At 42.8% G+C, this 23,343-nt stretch overlaps 1 protein-coding gene across 2 annotated transcripts in view; it reads left to right on the top strand.

Moving 5' to 3' along the window:
- tafa5a (TAFA chemokine like family member 5a) overlaps window positions 1-23,343 on the top strand; it is a 679,785-nt gene that overhangs the window by 175,449 nt on the left and 480,993 nt on the right. The window contains exon 1 of one of the 2 annotated variants that reach the window (XM_080207859.1): window positions 3,110-3,267. The exons of the other annotated variant lie outside the window; for it this stretch is intronic. Coding sequence (XP_080063985.1) covers window positions 3,177-3,267 — 91 coding nt within the window. The 5' untranslated portion in view covers window positions 3,110-3,176. Of the gene's footprint in view, window positions 1-3,109; window positions 3,268-23,343 lie in introns of those variants that run through there. 2 annotated transcript variants of the gene reach the window in all.

The following is a 23,343-nucleotide window of genomic DNA, read 5'->3' on the forward strand; positions in this document are numbered from 1 at the left end:
AGTATTAAGAAGTACTTTCCATGCGTTAAGTTCAGCTTATCAAATTGTCTAATTACCTAGAGTATTAAATATTTGTTGTAACATTTACAAAGAGGTGGCCATATAGTCTAGAGTGAGAGTACAGTGCTGGGAGCGCCCTGCACTGTCGAAGGTGATTTTTTTTTTGGTGAAATGTTAAGATATTGTCAATGGATCAAAGTATCGGAACTCCTGGCAGTGGTTAATCAAGACAAACCACCACCAGCTTTTCAAGGCCAAATAGGATTGGGCAATAAATGATTGCCCAATCCTTGCCAACGATGTCCTATATCCTGAGAATTAATTTATAAATGCATTTTCCAATCTTCCCTATCAGGTTGATAAAAGATCCCATGCCACTATTTGCCGATATTTGTCCCTTCGTCAACATCAGTAAAATAAATAGTCTGGTGATTAATTTCACTACTGCCCATGCAAGTTGGTGTCTGTGTTTCCATATGTTACGCTGTAAGTAATGTATTGGTTGTGAAGTCCTGAATGTGTGATAGGTGCTATATTATAAAAGCAAATTACTGGGGATGCTGGAATCTGAATCCAAAAGAGAAAATGCTAGAAAATTGCATCTGTAAGGAGAGAAAAGAGCTGACGTTTCAAATTTAGATGACCCTTTGTATATATTTTTATTTTTGCAGGGTGTTTTAATGCCAGCTGCAGAAAAACAGCTTCACTGGAAAAACAGAAAATGCTGGAAATATTCAGGCAGTCAGGCAGCATCTGTGGAGAGAGAGAAAGGGAGCTGAAACGTTGACTTATCTTCACAGAGTTGCTAGATCTGCTAAGTATTTCCAACGTTTTCAAGCTAAAATTTCGAGCATCTTATGCTTTTGCCTCAGATTTCCAGTATGTGCAACATTTTGCTTTTGCACTCCCTTAACTAGGCTGACATTTCTGATCCACCAGCCTGCTTTCTGTCGAGCCTTTTCTGAGTGAGGCTCCAAACGATTAGAATTGCGGCCAGTCCTCAGCTGCTAGTGTAAAAGTGGTACTTGCCAAAAGTCCAAAAACAAAACCCGTCCTTTGCGATTAGTTGATGGAGAAAATGGAAGATTCTGCAGAGGTGGGAGCAGGAATCGTTCCCAGCCTGTGCGCTTTTTGTCCTTCTTGTCGGTGGTTATAATGAGCATGCTGGACAGCAGTAGAATGCAGGACTTCAAGCTGATTAAGGCATTTGACAGTCAGCTCTCTGTCGCTTGTTGCAGCACACAATATGCTGGAATGTTGGTTCACCCTTGCTGTCACAGCGCATGCAATTTGATCGCTTGGCTTATTGATTTGATAGTCTGAAGGATTCACTGCAATAGACATCATCTGTTCTCCCATCTGTAAAGGCACTTATGACTAAAACGGGCGTTAATATTTTATACTCCTTACTTCAGTTGAACTTGTAAATGGTACGCAGTATTCTGTATTAGAAAGCATTTATTTATTTTTGGATGCAATATATCACTTGGAATCAAAGACATGAAATCTTCATGCTTGTTGATGGGTAAAGCATTGGATATCTCTCAACTAATTAGTCTGTACATACCGGATCATGCAAAGTGACACAATTTGCATAGACCATTGGTATCCCTCTTACAAAAACCATTGACAGCCCGCAGTGGACAGCACGCCAAAGTATCTATCGTATAATTGCTGCAATATTAAAAAAATAAATATTTAGTTACGGGTGGGGGGGGGGGTGCGGGTTTGCTACACAATGGTGAATTATTGGTGACTAGATATTGGCGCAGAGAATTTAACTCGCCGATATCTGCAACAAGAGTGAATTGTGAAGTTCAGTTTTTTTTGTGTGTTGGTGTATTTGCAGTCCTCCCTTTTTTTGGCAACTGATTGTTGAGATAATCAAACTTCAGCGATGAGAATTGTCACCAGTGCAGTGTGTGTATGTGTGGTGACAGTGTTGCTGATAGCTGGATGATTCCTGTTGCTAACACGCTTATTGATCTGATTAGAAAGCGGGGCGACCTGCTGCTGGGGATGCGAGATTGTCCACATTGTGAAGGTGTTCTTTCTTTGACTGGAGAGAGAGCTCGCATCTTAAATACAGATGTGTCCCGTCTGACGTCAGGAGAGGATTTACCTTCCCGTTCCCCCAATCCCGGGGATTTGGCAACAGGATTCGGGAGCTGGGCTTCCATATATGTGTGTAAACAGGGAGCCCTTCAAAACGGGGAGGGAAGAGCAGAGATTTCCCTGGCACTTGGAGAGAGATTGCCCCCAGTGAGATGAAGCTGCACTGGGAGAAGTCTCTGGCTTTAGGTATGTAGGAATAAGCTGAGGTCGCGAAAAGAAAGTATTAAAGGTGGCAACTCTGGTAGGAAGGGTAGAACAGACCTCCTGGTGCTAGAAGATTCCGTCCGGCTCCTTCAGCCCGAGAGGAGGCTGAAATAAAGTGAAGACTGAAGATCAAAACACACACACACACACACACACAGCTGGCAGCGTCTTGCCAGCGCTATCAATGGAGTAGGAGTGAACAGAGAGGCGCCTGTGTAACCCAGAGAGAGAGAGATCCACACACACACACTGAGTAAAGAGGCTCTTGCGCTGACTGCAATTCAGTGCTGGGGAATGGCGAGTTGAGGAGGACCTGTGTGTACAAGAGGTGGATTTATCATTTTGTTGTTGTTGCTGTTCTGGGGGGGAATCATCAACCATCGGGGGGAGAACACGAGTCGCCAGCTTCCTCCCTGGACCATGAGCTCAGCCCCAAGAAAAGTGGATGGAGAAGACAGAGGGCGGTTGGGAGTGTGAGCTTGTGAAGAGCAAAGCGGCAGCGCTCGCCTGCAGGGGAAGAGATGCACCGGGCCCCTCTTCAATAAAGTCAACCGAAGAGAGGGAGTGCTGCTGAACAGAGAGGGAAAGTGTCCCCTCCATCCAGCCCCAGCTCACACAACCGAGCAGCAAACTGCTTGCAGTCCGAGGGGACGTGGGGAGGGGGAAGTCAGTCTGCCCAAAGTCAACCCCTTAAGTCGGAGGGGAATGGATCCAGAGGAGCCGGGCACTCAAACCCCTAGCCCACAGTGAAGGCTGGTACCAGCTCTGGGCCACAGCAGCCGGTCCGAGGAGGAGGAGGAGGGGGATAAATCTCTCTCCATGTTACCTTATCGTGGAGAATAACCGGGATTCTCACCATGCAGCTGCTGAAAGCTGTCTGGGCTCTGGCCGGAGCCGCTGTCTGCTGTGTCCTGGTATTTGTTATTCACTCACACTTCCTGAAAGAAGGTAAACACTTTCAGCTTTTTTTTAACTGCATCCCCTCCGTCCCCCCTCCCTTTGCTTTTTTAAAATGTATTTTGACTTGTTTTGCATTGCAGCCTGATTTAATTAGAGGATGAAAGTAAGAAATGCTGGTTTATTGGAGCCGGATAAACCCTTCAGTGATCTCTTTAGGATTGGCCGGGATTGCAGGCACCCCCTCTCTGCTTCTGAACATTACTGCCCCTGCTGTAGAAAGTTGACAGCTACCTTAGCCAAAGGAGAGATTTATTCAGTTGAGGGGTATTTTTTGTTATTGCAGAAATGCAGAGCAGACGCCGTGTTTTGTAATATGAATTGTGAGCTGGATAGAGAGAGAGAGAGAGAGATACACGTTCATCCTCCGCAGGAGTGGAGTGGAGCTATTCAGTGGAGGGCGCTGGAACTCCATATAAAAAATTCTCCGGCTCCCTTTCCCTGCTCAAACTTGGAATGAGATCTCAGAGATTTCCACCTGCTTTCTCCTGCCTCTCAACTTCCACTATCGGAAGTTTCCAGGGGGGGATTCATTGCCCACTATCTTCACCTGTAAAGACCAGAAACCAGAGGGTAGATTTAATAGAGGGATGGGACTGATTTTTTTTACAATCTGAGCTCTGGTTCAGGGCAATGTTAAAGCGCTGTTTTCTTTTGTGTGTTATCCAGAAAGTGTATCTGATTGAGGATTGAATTTATCTGGAAAAAAATGCAAGTAGCGATTTCAGAACCTGGGTATACTTTTTTTTAAGAGAAAACTTTGAACTGGGAGGATACAGGGGGCTCCAACGACGCCCAGAATGAAAATCAATCAATACATTATCCCGTAATTTAATCCGATGAATATTTTGCCTTCATTTGGGGACGTTGCAATTAATCGTTTTGCAATGCTTCGCGAGTGGGGGGATTTTTTTTACCTTTAGAAACAACTTGCTTCCCGTGTTGGCAGACTTTGCAATGTAAACTGACACACTTAGCACCAAGTTTGTATTGCATTCCGAGACATTTTGTTTGGAGCCAGGTGATTGTTCTGTTGGCAACCCAAGTAGAAGGCAAAAAAAGGAAGTTTTTTTTATAGCGCTGCTAGCTAGCCCTTATGAATAAAAGAAATGCTGAAGGAGTGATGTTTCTGGAGCTCCATGATTGCTACCATCTGGAATATTACTGGGTGATCACTGTACAGATAGATTCTAAAACTTCCCAGTATGGGGCTGAAAGATCTGACAGAAGGTATATTTCTGGGAGTTGGATCTGACTTTATGCATGCATGTGTGCACTCCCTGATAATGTGACAGCTCACCAGAATCTGGCTGTTCCTTCCATTCAAGTTCAGGTTCCCTAAGTAAATGACACAGAGCCGAGCTTCCTCTACAGAAAGCTTCGTCCACTGCACCATGTGCATTTCTCAACCAGTGCCTCAGACTTCCTTTAAAATGCTTAACGGATTGTTCAATGTCTGATTCGCCAGCCTTAAACCTATTATTACAAATGAAATGTTCTTCACTCATTATTTTTAATTAGGTGTACTTCAACTAATTTTATTCTCATCTCATTATAATGCTTCAAATGAAAAGGGAGGGTTGTTGCTGCTTGCTGTCACTGGCGCCTCGATTCACCAATTCTGCGAGGTTGTCAGGGCAGAAGCATTCTTGGAGACGGGGAGGCTATTGTCAGCCTCGCTATCTATCCCGTCGGTAGGTGAAGGAGGGTTTGCAAGAGAAGGTACGGCTCAGCTAGCCGCTGTGGCAGCGCGCACACAGGAAAACCTAACCAGATTATGGAAAGCCGGCAGTGAAAGGGACTTGCAGGGAGAATTCAGCAAATGCAGAGTACCTCTCTGTATCTGGTGCCCAGTCAGAGTTTAGCAGTTAACTAATGCCCTGTGCTGCTGGCCTCTTTATTTATTATCGAGTACCAATAGATGAAACTTGGGCGATCGCGGGGAAATGACCAGTAAAGAAATTGAATGGATTGTACTACCCATTGAATTAATTAAAATGCATGCGCTTTTTGTTTGAAATCGAGCAATATTAAGGTGTATTTTATTGCTGGCGTAATTTTGAATGCATTATTATAATTGGAGTTGGGTGTATATTCTAAAGGCAGCGGACTGAGATTATTGAATGGAACTTTCTTCGAGGACCTTGTCTATTAATAAGTAATCTGCTTGATTGCAGATTTAGAAAAAAATAACATTTTATTCCATTCGCAAAACATTTTAGTGACATTGAATCGTGAAAAATGAGAGCTGCTTTTTTTATAGTGCCCTTATGAATAAAAGAAATGCTGAGGGAATGATGTTTCTGGAGCTCCATGATTGCTATCATCTGGAATATTACTGGTTGATCACTGTACAGATAGATTCTAAAACTTCCCAGTATGGGGCTGAGAGATCTGACAGAAGGTATATTTCTGGGAGTTGGGTCTGACTTTATGCATGCATGTGTGCACTCCCTGATAATGTGACAGCTCACCAGAATCTGGCTGTTCCTTCCATTCAAGTTCAGGTTCCCTAAGTAAATGATATTCAGACAAGCTTCGTCTACAGAAAGCTTCGTCCACTGCACCATGTGCATTTCGCAACTAGCACCCCAGACTTCCTTTAAAATGCACTAGCGGACTGTTCAATATCTGGTCCACCAGCCCTGAACCCATTATTACAAATGAAATGTTCTTCACTCATTATTTTTAATTAGGTGTATTTTAACTAATTTTATTCTCATCTCATTATAATGCTGCAAATAACGCAACACTGATCTGATCTAATATTATTTAGCAGCTTAGGCGACAGTAAATAGTGACTGTCTCTGCTTTTCAATCTCCATTAAGTTGGCCTATTATGCTTAATGAAATGTGCGACTCACGTGTTTCGAAACTAGACTTTCTGTCCTTGCAGAATGCACTTCTTCGCAAATCTAAGCTTTAGGTCTCTCACCACGAACACCCAAGGATATGTGTGAGACGGTGTTTGAAATAGTTTTCTGGCGGATAATCATTGTGATTTCTTGTGAAACCATATCTATTTTTATGAACGAGTCCAATTCGATAAGTTATGAGTGATCACGGAGAAATGGTAACCATCTCGCCTTCATTCAAGGAAATGAACGTGAAATCCGATAGGGAGACTTAGAGTTCATCACACGCTCGGAATTGTTGGACTTCGGGCTGGGATTTTGTTGTAGTCTTTGATCTAAATTTCATTGTGCTGTCAATCTTTGGATACCGTCACAGAGCCACTAACCCATGTTTGTTCTAAATTATCTGTTCTGTAGTCAATCGCTTTTTTTTTTCTGTTGATCCATCTTAACTAAAAGTACTTAATGCCAATCAGATTCAATGAAGCTAAGGGATATACTGTCCAAAATGTAACTTTGACAGCCTTCGACAACATCAATATAATGATAAAAGCAACATACTACAGATAAAACAAAAGCAGAAAGTGATGGAAAATCTCTGGCAGAATCTGTAGTGACCAGCAGAGTTGTTGTTTTGAGGCTGTCTGACTCAAAGAACAAAGAAAATTACAGCATAGGAACAGGCCCTTCAGCCCTCCAAGTCTGAACCAACCATGTCGCCCACTGAACTAAAACCCCCTACCCTTCCGGGGACCATATCCCTCTATTCCCATCTTATTCATGTATTTGACAAGACGCCCCTTAAAAGTTACTATCACATCAGCTGTTCTTTGGAATTTTGGACTTGAAACATTAACTCCATTTCTCTCTCCAAAGATGCTGCCAGACCTGCTGAGTTTTTTCAGCACTTTGTTTTTATTATAACAATAACAACCTTCATTAATAAACATAAATGTAGGAAAATTTTCCCTAGCACTTAGTAGAGATGTAATTAGACAAACATTGCCTTTGAGGCAAAAAGGGGCTATATTAGTTGAGGTGACTGAAAGAATCCAGTTGGTGTGTTTTAAGGATGGCCCTCATGGAGGAGAGGAAGCTAGAGAGCTTGGGAGAGAGGGGGTGTGCTTTGGGGGGAGGAAGGAGGATGTCCACAGTCTGGGCTTGGACGACTAAAGGAATGACTGCTAGTAACTGACGAATGATATGCGTAGGTCACCAAGTCAGTGGAACAGAGTTCAGAACTGGAAGGTGTTTGAGTTTGGAAGGATCAAGGTAGGAAACTATTTAAGCAGACACTGATGAAATTGTAATATTGGAGGCATTTTTAAAGCCCGTGAGATTAAAACGAGAGTGGCAGCCTGGATACAAAATTGGCTAAGGGCCAGAAAGGAGGTAGTAGTGGTGAACATTTGTTTTGCAGACTACGGGGAAGTAAACAGTTCTGTTCCCCAAGGTTTGATATGCATTAATGACCTGGACCTGGGTATCTTAGGCAAAATTTCAAGTTTGCAGATGACATGCGACTCAGTAACTTAGTAAACAATAGGGAGGATAGGTCATAGTAGACTGATGAAATGGACACATACTTGGGGGATGAAATGTAATAGTCTGGGTCTGGATCATGAAGGAATGAATAAAGAAAATGAGGCAATATAGACTAAGAAGGACAATTTCAATTGGATACAGAAGCACAGCCACCTGGGAGTGTATGTTCACAAATCTTTGAGGGTCACAGGACAAGTTGAGAACATAAGAAATAGGAGCAGGAGTAGGCCATCCAGCCCTCCGAGCCTGCCCCACCATTCAATAAGATCATGGCTGATCTGAAGTGGATCAGTTCCACTTTCATGTTTATCATGAAACATCATGAACGATGTTTATAAAATGTGTTTAGGTTCATGGGTTCTATGAATAGAGAAATAAGATCTAGAACCAAGGAAAACATACTAACTGTTTTATAAAATACTGGTTAGGCCCCAACTGAAATAGTATAATCAATTTTGGTGTTACATTTTAGAAAGAATGCAAAGGCCTTTAAAGTGGGTGTGGAAGAGAATAGTTCCAGTGATGTGGGACTTCAGTAGTGTAAAAAGGCTGAAGATGCTTGGGTTACTGCTCCTCGGAGCAGGAAAAATTAAGATGCGATTTGATAGAGATGTTCAAAATCATACAAGCATACAAAGTAGGCTATTTGGCCTCATGTCTGCTCCACCATTCAAGGGGATCGTGACCGATATGTTTGTGTTGAGTTCCATTTTCCCATCGACTCCCGATAACCTTTCATCCCCTTGCCCAACAAGAATCCATCTACTGTTGCTTTAAAAAAAATTCCGGCTTTCCTGCTTCCACCACCTTTGAAGGTAGAGAGTTCCATAGTTACACAACCTCTGAGAGAAAATAGTTCTTCTCATTTCTGTCCAATAACAGGCAATCTCTAATTTTAAAACATTGCCCCTTGATTCTAGACTCGCCCACAAGAGAAAACATCCTTTCATCGTCCACCTTGTCACTACCATTCAGGATCTTGTATAGTTCAATCAAGTCACTGCTGACTCTTCTAAGCCCAGTCTTTTCAACCAATCCTCCTAAGGCAACTTGCTCATTCCGGGTGTCAATCGAGTAAACATGATAGAATAAACAGGGAGAAACTGCTTCCAGTGGCAGAAGGGTTGTTGACCAGTGGCCACAGATTTCTGTCCATTGGATAACAAGCTCGAGGCATCATGAAGACTTTGATTTATGCAGTAAGTTGCTGTGAGATGGAATGTATTGCCTGAAAGGATGGTGGAAGCAGATCCAGTAGTAACCTTCAAAAGGGATTTGGATAAATACTTGATGAGGAAAAATGTACTGAGCTATGGGTACAGCCGGGGGTGGAACTAACTTGAAAGCACTGTCAAAGAGTTGGCAGCTGGTGCACTGGGCAAAACGGACTGTTTCAGTGCTGTTTCTCTGATTCTCTGATTTTGGCAATTGGAGTCAACGGGGGTCAGAACAAAGAGGTGCTTGGTTGCGATGGGCTGTAAACAGCAGGGCTTTGGATGAGGGGATTCTCTGGCCTCACCCACAGCTGGGATTCCCTCGTCCCGTTGCACTGAGCGGAGATTTGGCTGCACATCAAATACTCCGTTCTTGCTGGCAGCAGTGGTGGGACATGAATGGCTGGAGAATTCCAACCGAAGTTTATTGAGGTGTTCACGTTTACATATCTGTTTACTTACCTATGAGTCATAAATCAGTCTGTCCAACTAATCTCTATTTCCCTGTTCTTCTGTTTATCAATAGGGTTATTGTTCAGCTATTTATTTACTAATCTCATTTAATTCTTGCCATAAATATAACAAAATATCCAAAATATTGGAGTGAATACCTACCAAGAAGAAAGTTTTCTTGCATTAAAGTTTAACCCTTCATATAAATCATAGAAACCCATGTTGCAGAATGAGGCCATTCAGCCCATTGAGTCTGTACTGAGTTTCTGATAGACCATCGTACCCAAGTCCTATCCCCACAACCTCAGGTATTTATCTCACAAATCTCCTCAATCTACGTATGTATGTAGGGACACTAAGGAGCAATTTATCTAACCTGCACATCTTTTGACAGATCCTTCTCCTTGCTATTTCCTCCAATAACTTGTCCGTTTGTCTTTGAGTTCTGTTCTGTGTTGAATCCCAAAGTTATTTTGGATGACTTTTTCACTCTGAATGTGTTATTCAAGGATGCAATGGTGTATGCATGTAATGCCTTAATAACATTTTATTTTAAAAGATTTCACAAACTTGGCTTAGTAACAAGAGTTAATAAGAGGCTGCACCTCAAGAATGTTACAAGTGTACAACTTGTTATAACTGAATATGGTGACAAGACAAATGGCAAAAAAAGGTGAAAAGTATGAAAAGAAGTTTAGACCCCTGATAGGAGTCAGCACTTAAATGACTAAAACTATGCCCAGAATCCAAGCTAATGTCTCATTATTAGGTGGCCTCATGCTATTATCACTAGACTTTTAATCCAGCAACTCAGCTAATATTCTGGGGATCTGGGTTCAAATCCCGCAGATGGTGGAATTTGAATTCACTAAAATGTACCTGGAATTAAGAATCTACTGATGACCATGAAACCATCTAAAAACCCTTTTGTTTCACTTTAGGGAAGGAAATCTGCTGTCCTTTCCTGGCCTACATGTGACTCCAGAGCCACAGCAATCTCAATTAGGATGGGCAGTTAAATGCTGGCCAGCCAGCGACGCCCATGACCCATGAATGAATTAAAAAAAAAATTAAAAATAACATTTTTAGCAGCAATTATTCCACAAATAACTTGGAGGAAGGTGTGTAGTTTTATTGGTAGACAACACTGCTATGATAGGTCAAGTTGTAATTTCAAGTTCTTGTTTGTATGATGCACTTAAATGCTTGTGTTGCATGTCTTGTGATAGGACCAAGTTTTATCATTGCTCTTTTCCATGTTCTGTTATAGTACCATTCATGCTTTACCATGGGTGCAGTCAGCCATTGACTCGTGTTCGGGGAGGGTAATGAGTTGAGAACTCGAGGTGAAGGAAGATGATGAAATTAGAAGATGTGTGATATCATCCTTCTAAGTATAATTATACGTTTGTTTCCGTGGTATTTGATCAGCCTCAGTAATATTTGGGTTGTTGTTCAGGTGTGTCTTGCCCATGAAATTTGTGAAACAAAGAAAAATCCAATTCCTGTGCTTCCGAGAACAGCTCCGGAGAAACGCATGGTTTTTAGTTCAAGGCGAAACCTGTGACAGTATGGGAATTAAAAAAGATGTGTTTTTTTTTGGTCATAAAGGCAAGGAAGTCATATTTCCCAGATTTGATAGTTTTCTATTTTAGTTCATGATGGCACAGTGGTTAATATAGCTGCTTCACAGTACTTGGGACCCAGATTCAATTCCGGCCTTAGGTAACTGTCTATGTGGAGTTTGCATGTCCCCCCCCACCCTCGTGTCTGTGTGGATTTCCTTCACGTGCTCCAGTTTCCCCCTGTACTCCAAAAATGTGTGTGTTAGGTGGATTGACGGTGCAAAATTGCCCCTTAATGTCAAGGGGATTAACAGAGTATATATGTGGTTTTACAGGGATAGGGCCTTGCTGGGATTGTTGTTGCGGGCTGAATGGCCTCCTTCTGCACTCTAGAGTTTCTGTGGTCCTATGCTTCTTGAACCTTCAATGTCATCGAGCATTGTCAACGTTACAAAGTGAAATCTGTTCATTTCTTTGGAGCTGACTTCTGTAAAATTTGACGTTTAAACCAATGATTGTCAACCTATGGGTTTGTGACCAAAAGTGGATCACTGGGAGGGTGTCTTTGTAGACCAAAATCATATTCCAGTTTCATTTTATCAGCACTGTGCATGGCCATGTTGTACAAAGAATCGTTTTGTTAATATTCAATATATTTTGAAGGTTTAAACCATCTAACACTTAAAACACAAAGTCCGTGCAACCTGTCAAAATTCCCTAAGCAATCATCCGGGGAGTCAGGGATTTCTGATGTTCGGATAAGACTGTCCTGAGTTCCTCTGATTTTGAACTCTCACCATCATCAATCTGCTGCACTCATTTTGAACTGCAGTATGCAAAACATTGGGAACCATGAGCCTGAAGTCAGACGGCCATCACAACTACCATGTTAAAACTTGCTGCAAGTATAAGTAGAAGCAGAGCTTTTCCCTTCCTTCATGCTTTACGTCACTAAGACAGCAGCTTGGGAATGCTTTTTCTACAAAAAATTGAACTATATGGGGAAAAATATCCCCAAAATTTAAAATGGAAAAGACATGACCCAATTTTATTCACTTTGTTATTAGAACTGGATGTCGTTATCCATTTCTGTCCCCTATTCCTTCCCTATCTTTTTCCTGACATTCAGTCACCAGACAGCTGTGTTGTATCAAATGAGTAAGCTGCGTGCAGCAATGCAACAATCCCCATGTTTGTTCTTGGGGGCGAGTGGGAAAGAGCTGTTAAAATATCCCTTTTCAGATCTTGTTTTTGAGAGGGGGGTGGTAGAACAGTAGAATGAGCCAACATGCTGTGTGTGCTTTCCACGCTTTTTTAATGTTGAGACGCAAGTCATCGCACTGCTAATCCTCAACCCAGTCTCTCTCTCTCTCTCTTTCTAGCTTTGCATTCAGTGTTTACAAGAAAGAGATTTGAGTCGTGATCTGAAGAGAGGCTGGTGATTGGTAATTACACGCTTCTGTCTACCTGATCCCCACAAAGCTAGGGAAGAGAAAAGTAACCATTGAATCTGTTATTCTCGAAAGGAGTGACAGCCTTGATTCTGCAATAGCATTGCATCTAATATTGAAGCAGCAGCTCTATTAAGTAATTTCTTGTAAAGTTAAACATTTCTGTCAAACCTCACCTACAATGCAAACTGAGAATTGAAGGTGGTTAGCTCTCTAAAGGAATCAACAAACCTTCCTCCATTTTAAAAAAAGCAACATGTTTAAATAATTTAAACATTGGACATTTCACCTTTGGAAGACTTTGTTGTATGCTTATTTCAGTGTAATGTGCTGCAGGTACTATGATTTGAAATATAATGTCCTGTATTGTTTGTAAATTGCATTTTTCTTAATAACCTTAAGAGGTAAAACTTTGATTAGACCACACTTTGCATTCAATGTTGGTCACCACATTACAGGAAGGATATGGAGGCTTTGGAGAGGGTGCAGAACAGGTTTACCAGGATGCTGCCTGAATTAGAGGGTATGAGCTATAAGGAGAGGCTAGACAAACTAGGGTAATTTTCTCTGCATTGGCGGAGGCTGAGAGAAGATCTGATAGAAGTTTATAGAATTATGAGAGGCATTGATAGGGTTGATAGTCATAACCTTTTTTTCCCAGAGTTGAAATGTCTAATAATAGGGTGTCTGCAATTAAAATGAGAGGGGGAATGTTCAAAGGAGCTATGAGGGGCAAGTTTTTACACAGGGGAATTTTTCCACCCCCTGCCCACCATGAGAATCATAGTGAGCAGGCGGGGGTGGGGGGCACACCATGCAAAAGTCCGTTGACCTCGGGCGGGATTCTCCAGTTTTGGGGGGTGGGCGCAGCTGGAAAATCCCAGCCATAGAGGGGTAGGTGTCTGGAACATGCTGCCAAGGACGGTGGCGCAGGCAGAAATGCTGGGGGCATTTAAGAGGCTTTTAGATAAGCACTTGGATATACAAAAAATAGAGGGATATGGACCAAGGGGCAGGCAGAAGGGATTAGTTTAACTGGCATCATGTTTGGCACAACACTGTGGGCCGAAAGGTCAGTTCCTGTGCTGTGCTGTTCTATGTACCATATTTTAACTTGAATACAAATGAATTAAGAAAACCTTTTTCTAAAAAATAGGATCCTAGCATTTAAAAATAAGTAGGTGAATCAGTGGCAGGGGGTGAGACTGGTTCACACCAGCACTGCAAAGCCAGCTGGTAATGAGTTTTCACTGCACTAGATCTCCTTTCCCCTGAAGATCCCAGAAGGACAATTCAAACTCTCTTTGAAGACTCGGTTCCTCGCTTCACAGTTGCTTATACTCAATTTGAAAGTAAATATCTTGGCAATGTTTTCCAAATCAATGGGAAATAAAAGTTGGCGTGGTCTGTAAGTAGGCTGCCAGTTCATTTCGAGCCCATTTCGTGCTGCTGCTACCATAGAGCAATTTTGCCCCCAGAATACTTGGTGGGGGAGAAGGTGCTGCAACTTTATGTCAGGCACAGAAAACTGTCAAGGTCTGCAGAGTGTGCTGAGATAAGTAAAGAGATAATTGGGACAGTCGGTCTTTCCACAGGAAATGCAGCATGCACTTTGTACGTTTCCTAACTGAAAACAAGTTCAGCAGGTACCTTGGAGACTGTTGAAAAATAAACGGTCAGATACATTCTGCAGCGGTATGCCGAGGGAAGTATGCGATTTTTATTTCTGTGTTCTGCCTGGATAATTTTCTCCAGCTTGTTCGCCTTGTGAAGCTGCCGCAGCAGCTTTCATATGGAGTCTTGTCACGTGACCATTCCTACTGGGAAGGAATTGCTTTTTTTCCTTCCCAGCACATGATCAAAGTTTTTATTTTTGTCTGTTTGAATCTCTCAGTTGGTTTGGAGTAACCTTTTACACCATACTGAAATTCCACTCCAAACTTGATCTGAGTATGTTATTCAGGGTGGCATGGTGGTTAGTATTGCTGCCTTACAGTGCCAGGGACCCGGGTTCAATTCTGCCCTTGGGTGACTATGTGGAGTTTGCACGTTTTCCCCCCCCCCCCCAACGCCAGTTGTGTCTGCGTGGCTTTCCCCCGGGTGCTCTGGTTTCCTCCCAGATGTGCAGGTTAGGTGGTTTGGCTGTGCAAAATATCCCCTCAGTGTCAGGGGGATTAACAGAGTAAGTATGTGGGATTACGAGGATAGGGCCTGCGTAGGATTGTTGTCGGTGCAGGCTTGATGGACCGAATGGCCTTGTAGGAATTCTATGATTCTACTTCCTGCCTTAGGTGTTCAGATTCCCAGTTACCAGCTCTCCACGCATAACCTTTGCAATGCTAACAAGGCAAATTGCTGGGTTACACAGCTCATCGACATGTCAACACTCAGTTTTCTTTCCTATTTTCCCTTTCTAGGAGATTTTCACAGTAACGTCATTGCAGTGTTAATGTAAGCCTACTTATGACAACAATAAATTAACTTTACTCTTCCTACTTGTGAACTTCCTCTGATCTGTGGTTGTGATTCTTCCCCAACCCAAGGTCAGGTGGGCTGGCCATGATAAATTGCCCCTTAGTGTCACAAGAAGTGTAGATTAGGTAGATTAGCTGTGGTAAGTGTGTGGGGGGATGGGAAAAGGGCAGGGCGATCGGCCTGAGTATGTTGCTGAGTCAGTGCAGACTAAATGGCCTCCTTTTGCAATGCAGGGATTCTGTGATTCTGCAATTTTCCAGACGTTCAGGCCAGTGGGATTTTCTATTCCACTGCAGTGAATGGAGATTTGGCTGAGTGCCAAGTTCTCCGTCCTCGCTGGCAGCAGTGCTGGGGCATGAACAATTGGAATGTTCCAGCCTATGATTCAAACTCGAGTATTTCCTGTTCTCATAGAATCCCTACAGTACAGAAAGAGGCCATTCTGCCCACCAAATCTATACTGGCCACAATCCTACCCAGGCCCTATTCCTGTAACCTCACACAGTTACCCTGCTATCCCCTGACACTAAGGTCAATTTATTATGGCTGATTAATCTAACTTGCACACCTTTGGATTGTGGGAGGAAACTGGAGCACCCAGAGGAAACCCACGCAGACACTGGGAGAATGTGCAGACTCCACACAGACAGTGACCCAAGGCCGGAATTGAACCCAGGTCCCTGGCGCTGAGAGGCAGCAGTGCTAACCACTGTGCCAGCCTGCCACCCAGCTGAGATGCAGGGGGGCATTACACTTCCTTTTTGGTGGCTGGGTTTCATAACCAAATTGATGCTTTTCACTGAACTGAACAGTTAATTCAGGCTGGAAAAGGAAGCAGTCCTCAAACTTAACCAGTGAGTGCGCTTGAAAATGCTTTCCTTGCTTTGTCTTGCACACAACATTAATTATACTGGACCAGTTGCTGCGATTGTTCCGCAAATTCATAGCAAATGCAAATTTCCAGCACCACTATAAATGGGGCATTGCATTCAACAAGCAAGCCGAGCCAAACTGGAGCTGATGCCAAAAAAACACTGGTACTGCCATCTGCATTGATTCTGGTGCTAATTAAGTTACCAGTTTAATTAACACAGAAAGAAGATTTCTTAAACAAAAGTGCCCAATCGTATTCATCTCTTTGGCTACACAAATGTTTAAACGCTGGCTATTTCGGGCAGCGTAGGCTGCATTTGTACATGTGTAAAATTTTATTCATTGCCTGGAGGTTCAAAGTCAAGAGGTTGCCAACAGCAGAGGAACAATTTAATTGTTGAACTCCTGCAGTAATCTCTTGCCTGCCCTTGAACTGGTAAATAGGCGCTGCATTCCTAAAGGCAGTCCTCTGGAGGATCGCAGAGGTTTGCCTTAGTGTACCGAAGGAGCCTGTAGGAGATATTTCATGTATTGTTGATCTAAAACTATCCACCCCCCTTCCCTACCCCCCACCCCACTGCCCAACTATTCCACTCAATATTTTTCCATTTGCTTGTAGTTACTCATCATTAAAAATGAATGCTTCTTTTCAGCAGACTTTAACATTTTAGCAAGCAATTCATTATTTGTTGTTGTTGTTGTTGTTGTTGTAATGAAACAAGCTGAACTAATGTCATTATGTTGAGCATAAATGATAAACTGAACAATTCAGGAGATACCTTTGTTCTCAGTTGTCAGGTGACCTGTGACTCTCTTGTCTGAACCAGAAGATTCTGGGTTCAAGTCTCACCAATGACATTTGAGCACAACATCTAGGGTGGCACAGTAGTTAGCACTGCTGCCTCTTGGCACCAAGGACCCTGGTTCAATTCTGGCCTCTGTCTGTGTGGAGTTTGCACATTCTCCCTGTGGCTGTATGGGTTTCCTCCAGATGCTTCAGTATCGTCCCGCAGTCCAAAGAGGTGCAAGTTAGGTGGATTGGCCAAGTTAAATTTTCCCTTAGTTCCCAAAGATGTGTAGGTTAGAACAATTAGCGAAGTAAATATGTGGGGTTATGAAGATAGGGCAGGGGGGCGGGGCCATGGATAAGATGCTCTGTCGGTAAGTTGATGCAGAGTTGATGGACCAAATGGCCGCTTCCTGCACCGTAGGGGCTCAATGGTTCTACCACTCCAGCACAGGGCTGCGCTGTACGAAGTTGCAACTTCTGAATGAGAAGTTGAACTGAGGTGCTATCTGTCCGTGCAGATGGGTGTAAAAGATGACATTGGCACTACTTCAAAGAAAAGCAGGACATCCCTCACCGTTATCTTCGGCACAGATTTATCCTGCAACCAACATCACTGGAAGAGATTATCTGGCCAGTGGTTCATTGCTGTTTGTGGGAGCTTATGGTGCACTGACACTTTAACTCCACTGCGATGACCAATAAGCATTAAGTACTTCAAAAGTAAAAAGAACTTTGAAGTTGTGAAGGCTGCTATATGAACATACAAACTTATTTTCTATTTGCTGCAGATGTTGTAGGTGGGAACCAGTAACAAAGGGCAGATGAAAATGTTTGTGATCCAAAGCTAACCTTTGTTACACATTTCCCTAAAACAGCTGTAGAAAATACAAAGCCAGAAGTCAGGTTTTCCTCCTCTGGATAAAGGGATTAATAGCCCATTTTCCTACAGCTTGTGATTTTGCAACGGGCAGTTTTACTCTTTTTATTAGTACGATCAAGAGAAAACTGATTAATTATACATCTGTAATCTTAACCAATTCTTAAACAGCTAGGTCACAGGGGTATAACTTAGGAAATGTTTGGTAATCCAACAGCAAGTGCAGTGTGGCTCAAGATATAAGGCCATTTTAACCCAACACACCTGGAAGGTAGTTGACACAATCAGATTGGCCACAGAGTGACCAATTGATCAACTGTGAAGAGAGACAAAAGGAACATTTGAAAAGATTGAGGGAGCTGGTGGGGTGGGACATGTAGGGGATGAGAGAGCATAGCATTCCTTATGTGTTTACTGCCTGGTATCTCACAACATGGGCCTCCCCTTGGACGATGACTTAAGTTTCAGTTCCAATTATCCACCATCACTCACAGTCCCACTTGCTGTCCTCGTGGCTGACAGTGGGATATCAGAGTGCCTGTACGAAGGAGACAGAGGCAAAGGTCGTGACAAGAGGAGACTCCCAACCATCCTCCACGTCACTTTCCCTAGAAATATGGAATCAAAGGCATACTGGCGTGGGGGGGTGGGTGGGAGGGAGGAGGGTGTCATATGTTCAAATTACAGGACAATCCTGTGAAATAAAGATTGGCTGGCCACACTCAATTATTTACAAATAATTAACATTTTTTTGAACAACATTTGAGAAAGGCTTAATAAAAGTTGGTTGATCCAATCCTGCCAGTTTGCTTTCAGTAAGGCCAGGTTAAATGTCACTCCTTCCCCTCTTCCCCAAACAGCCATTAATCCCCAAGAGAGGCAAGTATCTGACTTATCAACCACATTCTACGCACTTTATATGTTTTGACCAATGCACAAAATAATGTCTGAGGGTCTGTCAACCTATAAAACTTACAAAAAGTCATTACAGCCCTAATTATTCTTATTGTTATTGTTGTTATTATTCCCATTGACCTACAATGTACAGGACAAAAAGGTAGACCCAGAAGGTAATGATGTGCTTACTGTAAGTTAAACTGTGAGTAAAATCAAGGTTTGATCCTTTATATTGCAAGGACTAAAACCTGAAAACCATTGTTCTCTGTTGTAATTTCTAAATTGAGCACATTCTGGAAGCCATTTTATAGTTGGTGTGGCCACACCTGGAATATTGCATGCAGTTTTAGTGTCCTTATTTGAGGAAGGATGTCTTCAGATTAGGTCACTTATCACCAGGGAGTGGTGAATTAATTACCACAAAGTAGTTGAGACCAAAATGTGTAATTTCAAGAAGAAATTAAATATAGCTCTTGGGGCTAAAGAGATCAAGGAATGTTGGGGGAAGGGAGGATCAGGATACTGATTTTTGATGATCAGAATGAATGACAGAGAAGGCTTGAAACACCGAATGGCCAACTCCTGCTTCTAATTTCTGGGTGGAATTTTCCCATTAATCGTTTCCTGTTTTTAAACGGTAATTAAATATTGGCTGTACATTTGTAGAACTTTGAATACCTGTGTTCTGACTAACAGGACTGGGGTGGGTAGAGAATCACAGCAGCAGAAATGGGGCCAGCACATGGTTACATGCTGCCCTTTAGGATGTGAGATCAGGATGCCTTGTGTGTGTGTAGTCGGGGGTGGGGGTGAAAATGAGTGGTTAATTGTTATTCGTCTCCTTTTGAAACCTGACAAAACAACTGGAGGCAGAACTGGTGGAAGGGTGTTACTGGCTGGAATTGCTGCCATCTCCCGTGCCCTGACCACATCTGTTTGCCTGAAAATAGTCAAGATACTTTATCATTTGGGAGGACTGGGAACAGAGGAGGACGTCAAGCTCAAAAAGAAAACCTGTTAATTTTGAACTCTGCAAATAAGACTTTCTGGTAAATAAATAAGCAAGATTGATTTGAAGCTTTCAGCTGGACTGAGAGAGTGGTCAACCATTGCATACATCGCTGCAGGTGTCTTCCCAATATTACGCAAATTGCCTGTTTCTGGAACATCTGAGGGAGTCAGGCGTGTTTGTCTCCAGGCTGTCAGAAGTCCTACTTCATTATAGTTATGGAGGTGGAATAGGTTTTCAGTCCATCTGCTCCGAAAACCTTATAAACATGAGATTATAAATTGCTGTTGGGGATAATAGCAGCTGGATCTTTAATATGTTTGTGTGACATCCATCTCTCTGCTTTTTCAATAAAGCTAATTCCTCATTTAAAATAAGTGGACTCCTGCCTTCTTTCAATTACTGGACAGAAGGAGGTCAAAGGAACGCATTCATAATTTGTCAGCCAATATCACCAGTAGTGACTTTAGCTTTGGTAACATAAATATCATTACCCTAACAATTAAGTAATTCAACCCACATTGTCATGAGCAAGTGTGGAAAGGAGGACTTGGTGACCTCAGGTTGGTTAGGCTGATCGATGCCGTCTATCGTTCTACTATGTTCTTATTGGTTATTATGAATTTGAAATGGGAACAGAAAATGCCAGGAAATCTCAGCAGATCTGGCAGCATCTATGAAAAGAGAAACCAAGTTAATCTTTCGAGTCCAACATTACTCTCCTTTCAGAATTTATTCCAGATAACTCTTCTGAAGAAGAGTAATATTGGACTCCAAACTTAGGCTGGAATTTTCCAATCATTCTCTTGCTTGGATATTCTGGTCCTGCTGACTGCAAAGCTTCATCATCAGTGGTAGGATCATAAGATCAATGGCAGACTGCTACAAAACATGCTACCAGGCATGTACGATAAATCCTGTCCATTAACTTGCTTTCTCTGTCCACAAATGTTACCAGACCCGTTGAGATTTTCCAGCACTTTCTCTTTATATTTCAGATATCCAGCATCAACAGTATTTGTTGTAATTATGAATTTGAACCTGATCTAAATGGTGCCTGCAATATCAGAATCCCATAAAGAGTCTGAGTTTCTTAGTTTTATGTTAATATATCTACTCTATGGTGCCAAGATCCAGAGGTGAAGGTGTGGAAGTCTCTTATGATTTGAAATGTGCCGCATACACGTGTAAATATTCTTAACTTGATCTGCTTGTGAGAAATTCACCACCAGATCAGGTGGAGTTTGGCTTGATTTGTAAATTGATTCCTTCCTTGGGGTGGCACAGTGTTTAGCACTGTTCCCTCACAGCGCCAGAGACCCTGCTTCGATTCCAACCTTGGCTGGCTGAATGGAGTTTGCATGTTCTCCCCGTGTCCGCATGAGTTTTCTCCCACAATCCAAAGATGCGTAGATTAGGCGGAATGGACCTACTAAATTGCCCCTTAGTGTCCCAAGATGTGTTGGTTATTTAGATAAGCAATGGTAAATGTGTGGAGTTACCAGGGTTTGGGGGGCGGTGGGGTGGAGTAGAGTTGGTGGGAGTGTGGGTTGGAGTGGGGGGAGTGTGGATTGTGATGGGGGGGTGGGGTGTGGGGTGGGGGGGGGTGGTGGAGTGGGGAGGTGGGGCCAGGGGATGGTAGCAGAGTAAGATACTCTGTCACAGAGTCAGTGCAGACTCAAAGGGCTGAATGACCTCTTCTGCAAATTAGGGATTCTATGATTCCACATTCAGATGAAGTGTATGAGTTACCAAAATCAGAGTCACTTAGTTCATATGTACAGTGGCAAGGCTTGCTATATTGAGCTGAGATTGTTTTGAAACTGAGAAAACTAATGAGCAAGTCTTTAGGAGAACTTGATTTAATTTTATACTTTCTACAGAGTGAACACGCCACGGAAAAATAGATAATCCATTCTGGAAATTGAGTTGAAAGTCACACACGTACAAATTCACACAAATGTCTGCAGTTTGTCTCATTCATTGTTTTCAAACAAGCAGTCTAACACAAAGAACTTATTTTAGATTGCATTTGATGAGTAGTTCCAAACATGGAATTCTGGAACAAAAGAAAGCTGGCAGACAGCAGCACTGCACAAGTATTATTGTGTGCAAAATCAGAGGAATGGATATTTTTCTTTAAGATAAGGAGTTGTTACAAATGTAGGACAGAATTTTCTGGCCCTTCACGAAAGAGGTGGTATGGTGGCACAGTGATTAGCAGTACTGCCTCTCAGCACCAGGGATCTGGGTTCAATTCCCAGCTTGGTTCACTGTTTCTGTGGAGTCTGCACATTCTCCCTAGGTCTGCGTGGGTTTCCTCCGGGTGCTCCGGTTTCCTCCCACACTCCAAAAGTGTTTAGGTCAGGTTGATTGGCCATACTTGCCAGGGGGACTAGCGGGGTAAATACTTGAGGTAATGAGATTCGGACCTGGGAGGGTTTGTTGTCGGTTTAGGCTCGATGGGCCAAATGTCCTCCTTTATACTGTTGGGATTCTGAGATTCTCCTATGATTCCCATTGGTGGGATCTTTCGCTTCCCCTGAAGATGACCCCTTGCAGCAGGTTCCCTGGTGGCAGGACAGGTGAGCCATGCAAAAAAATTGCCATAGACATTGGTGGGACCAGAATAGCCAATGACAGGGGGAAAGAGGGCAGGGGATGTGGTGGAGTGGAAAATGCCACCCATGCAAAGATTTATGGAATTTGACTGCAGTGATTCAAGAAGGCAGCTCATCACTGCCTTCTCAAAGGCAACTAAGGATGGGCAATAAATGGTGGCCAGCCAGCAATGCCCAAGTCCCACAAATGAATAAAATAGAAATATCTGTGATGGCCAAAGAAGAACTATCCAGTCTAATCCAACTTTCCAGCTCTTGGTCCATATCTTTGTAGGTTAAGTTACCTCAAATACATATCTAAATGTTTCTTAATGTAATGAGGGATTCTGCCCCTATTACCCTTTCAGGAAATGTATTTCCCACCATGCTGTACATAAAAAAAAAAGCTACTCTTCAACTCCTTCCCACCTTTCCACCAATTGCATTAAATCCAAGCCTCCTGGTTATTGAGCTCTTTGCTAATGAAAATAAGTTCTTCCTATCCACCCTCTCTCGGTTCCTCAGCACTTGCGTTAGACACCCTATTCAAGAAATCGCTGGTTACTGCACATATTGCTAATTATTCAATGCAAATAGTGAGTTACTCTGAGGCTGATTTTGATTTTAGTGTCAATATATCACGAACAGTGGAATTCACAGATTAATGAATAGTGTACTTATGGAGAAGCAGGAGACATGTATTAGATGGGAAACTCAGAATGAGAGGCTGTTGTGTTGCAAAGCTAGGAGCATCAGGTCACAGCCGGTGTTGGGGTGATGGGAGGGGCGGAGGGACTGGGGGGGGGCAAGATCATGGTTATGGTGGGAAAATTCTATGGTGTGAGAGAGTTGGTAGATTGAGGAGAGCCAGAGATTGTTTACTGGGGATGTGGAGAGGGGCTGGCGGTGGGTGTGAGAGTCTGAGTTTGTGGAAGTGGGAACTTGGCCAGTCACGGGGTTGGGGTGGTACAGAAGTAAGCTTGTTGGGCTTGGAGGAAAAACTGCTGCTCCTTCTGGCCCGCAAGCAGTGTTATGAATGGCTGTTATGGAGTCAGCCCTTAATTCCCTGAAATGATTGAGTTTATGATTTTCAAACTTTCCACATTTTTAGTTTTCATGCAACCCACTCATTCTTGGAAGTGAAAATTATATCCTAGTGCATTTAATGAGTGTGGATTGTCTAGATTAATGTATTTTCAATAAACGTCTTTATTGTTGGACGCTGTGTCTGGCTGGGATGATGCATCGATGGATGTCAGGTGAGGACAGAATTGGATTTGGTTGTGATGCCTTCCTACTGTTCCATTTCACGTATGCACGGTTGACTTTAGGAAGGTGACAAGCACTCATTAAGTTTAATCTCTGCATGGACTCAGCATCGACAGCCAAGGAAGTGGGAGAAAATTGTTTTCAGAAGTCCTATAATTTTAAGACTGTGGTTATGGGAAGAAAATAGCTGTGGT

Source organism: Carcharhinus amblyrhynchos, chromosome 19, assembly GCF_965287045.1.
Source record: "Carcharhinus amblyrhynchos chromosome 19, sCarAmb.v2.hapA, whole genome shotgun sequence".
In the NCBI taxonomy this organism is placed as follows: domain Eukaryota; kingdom Metazoa; phylum Chordata; class Chondrichthyes; order Carcharhiniformes; family Carcharhinidae; genus Carcharhinus; species Carcharhinus amblyrhynchos.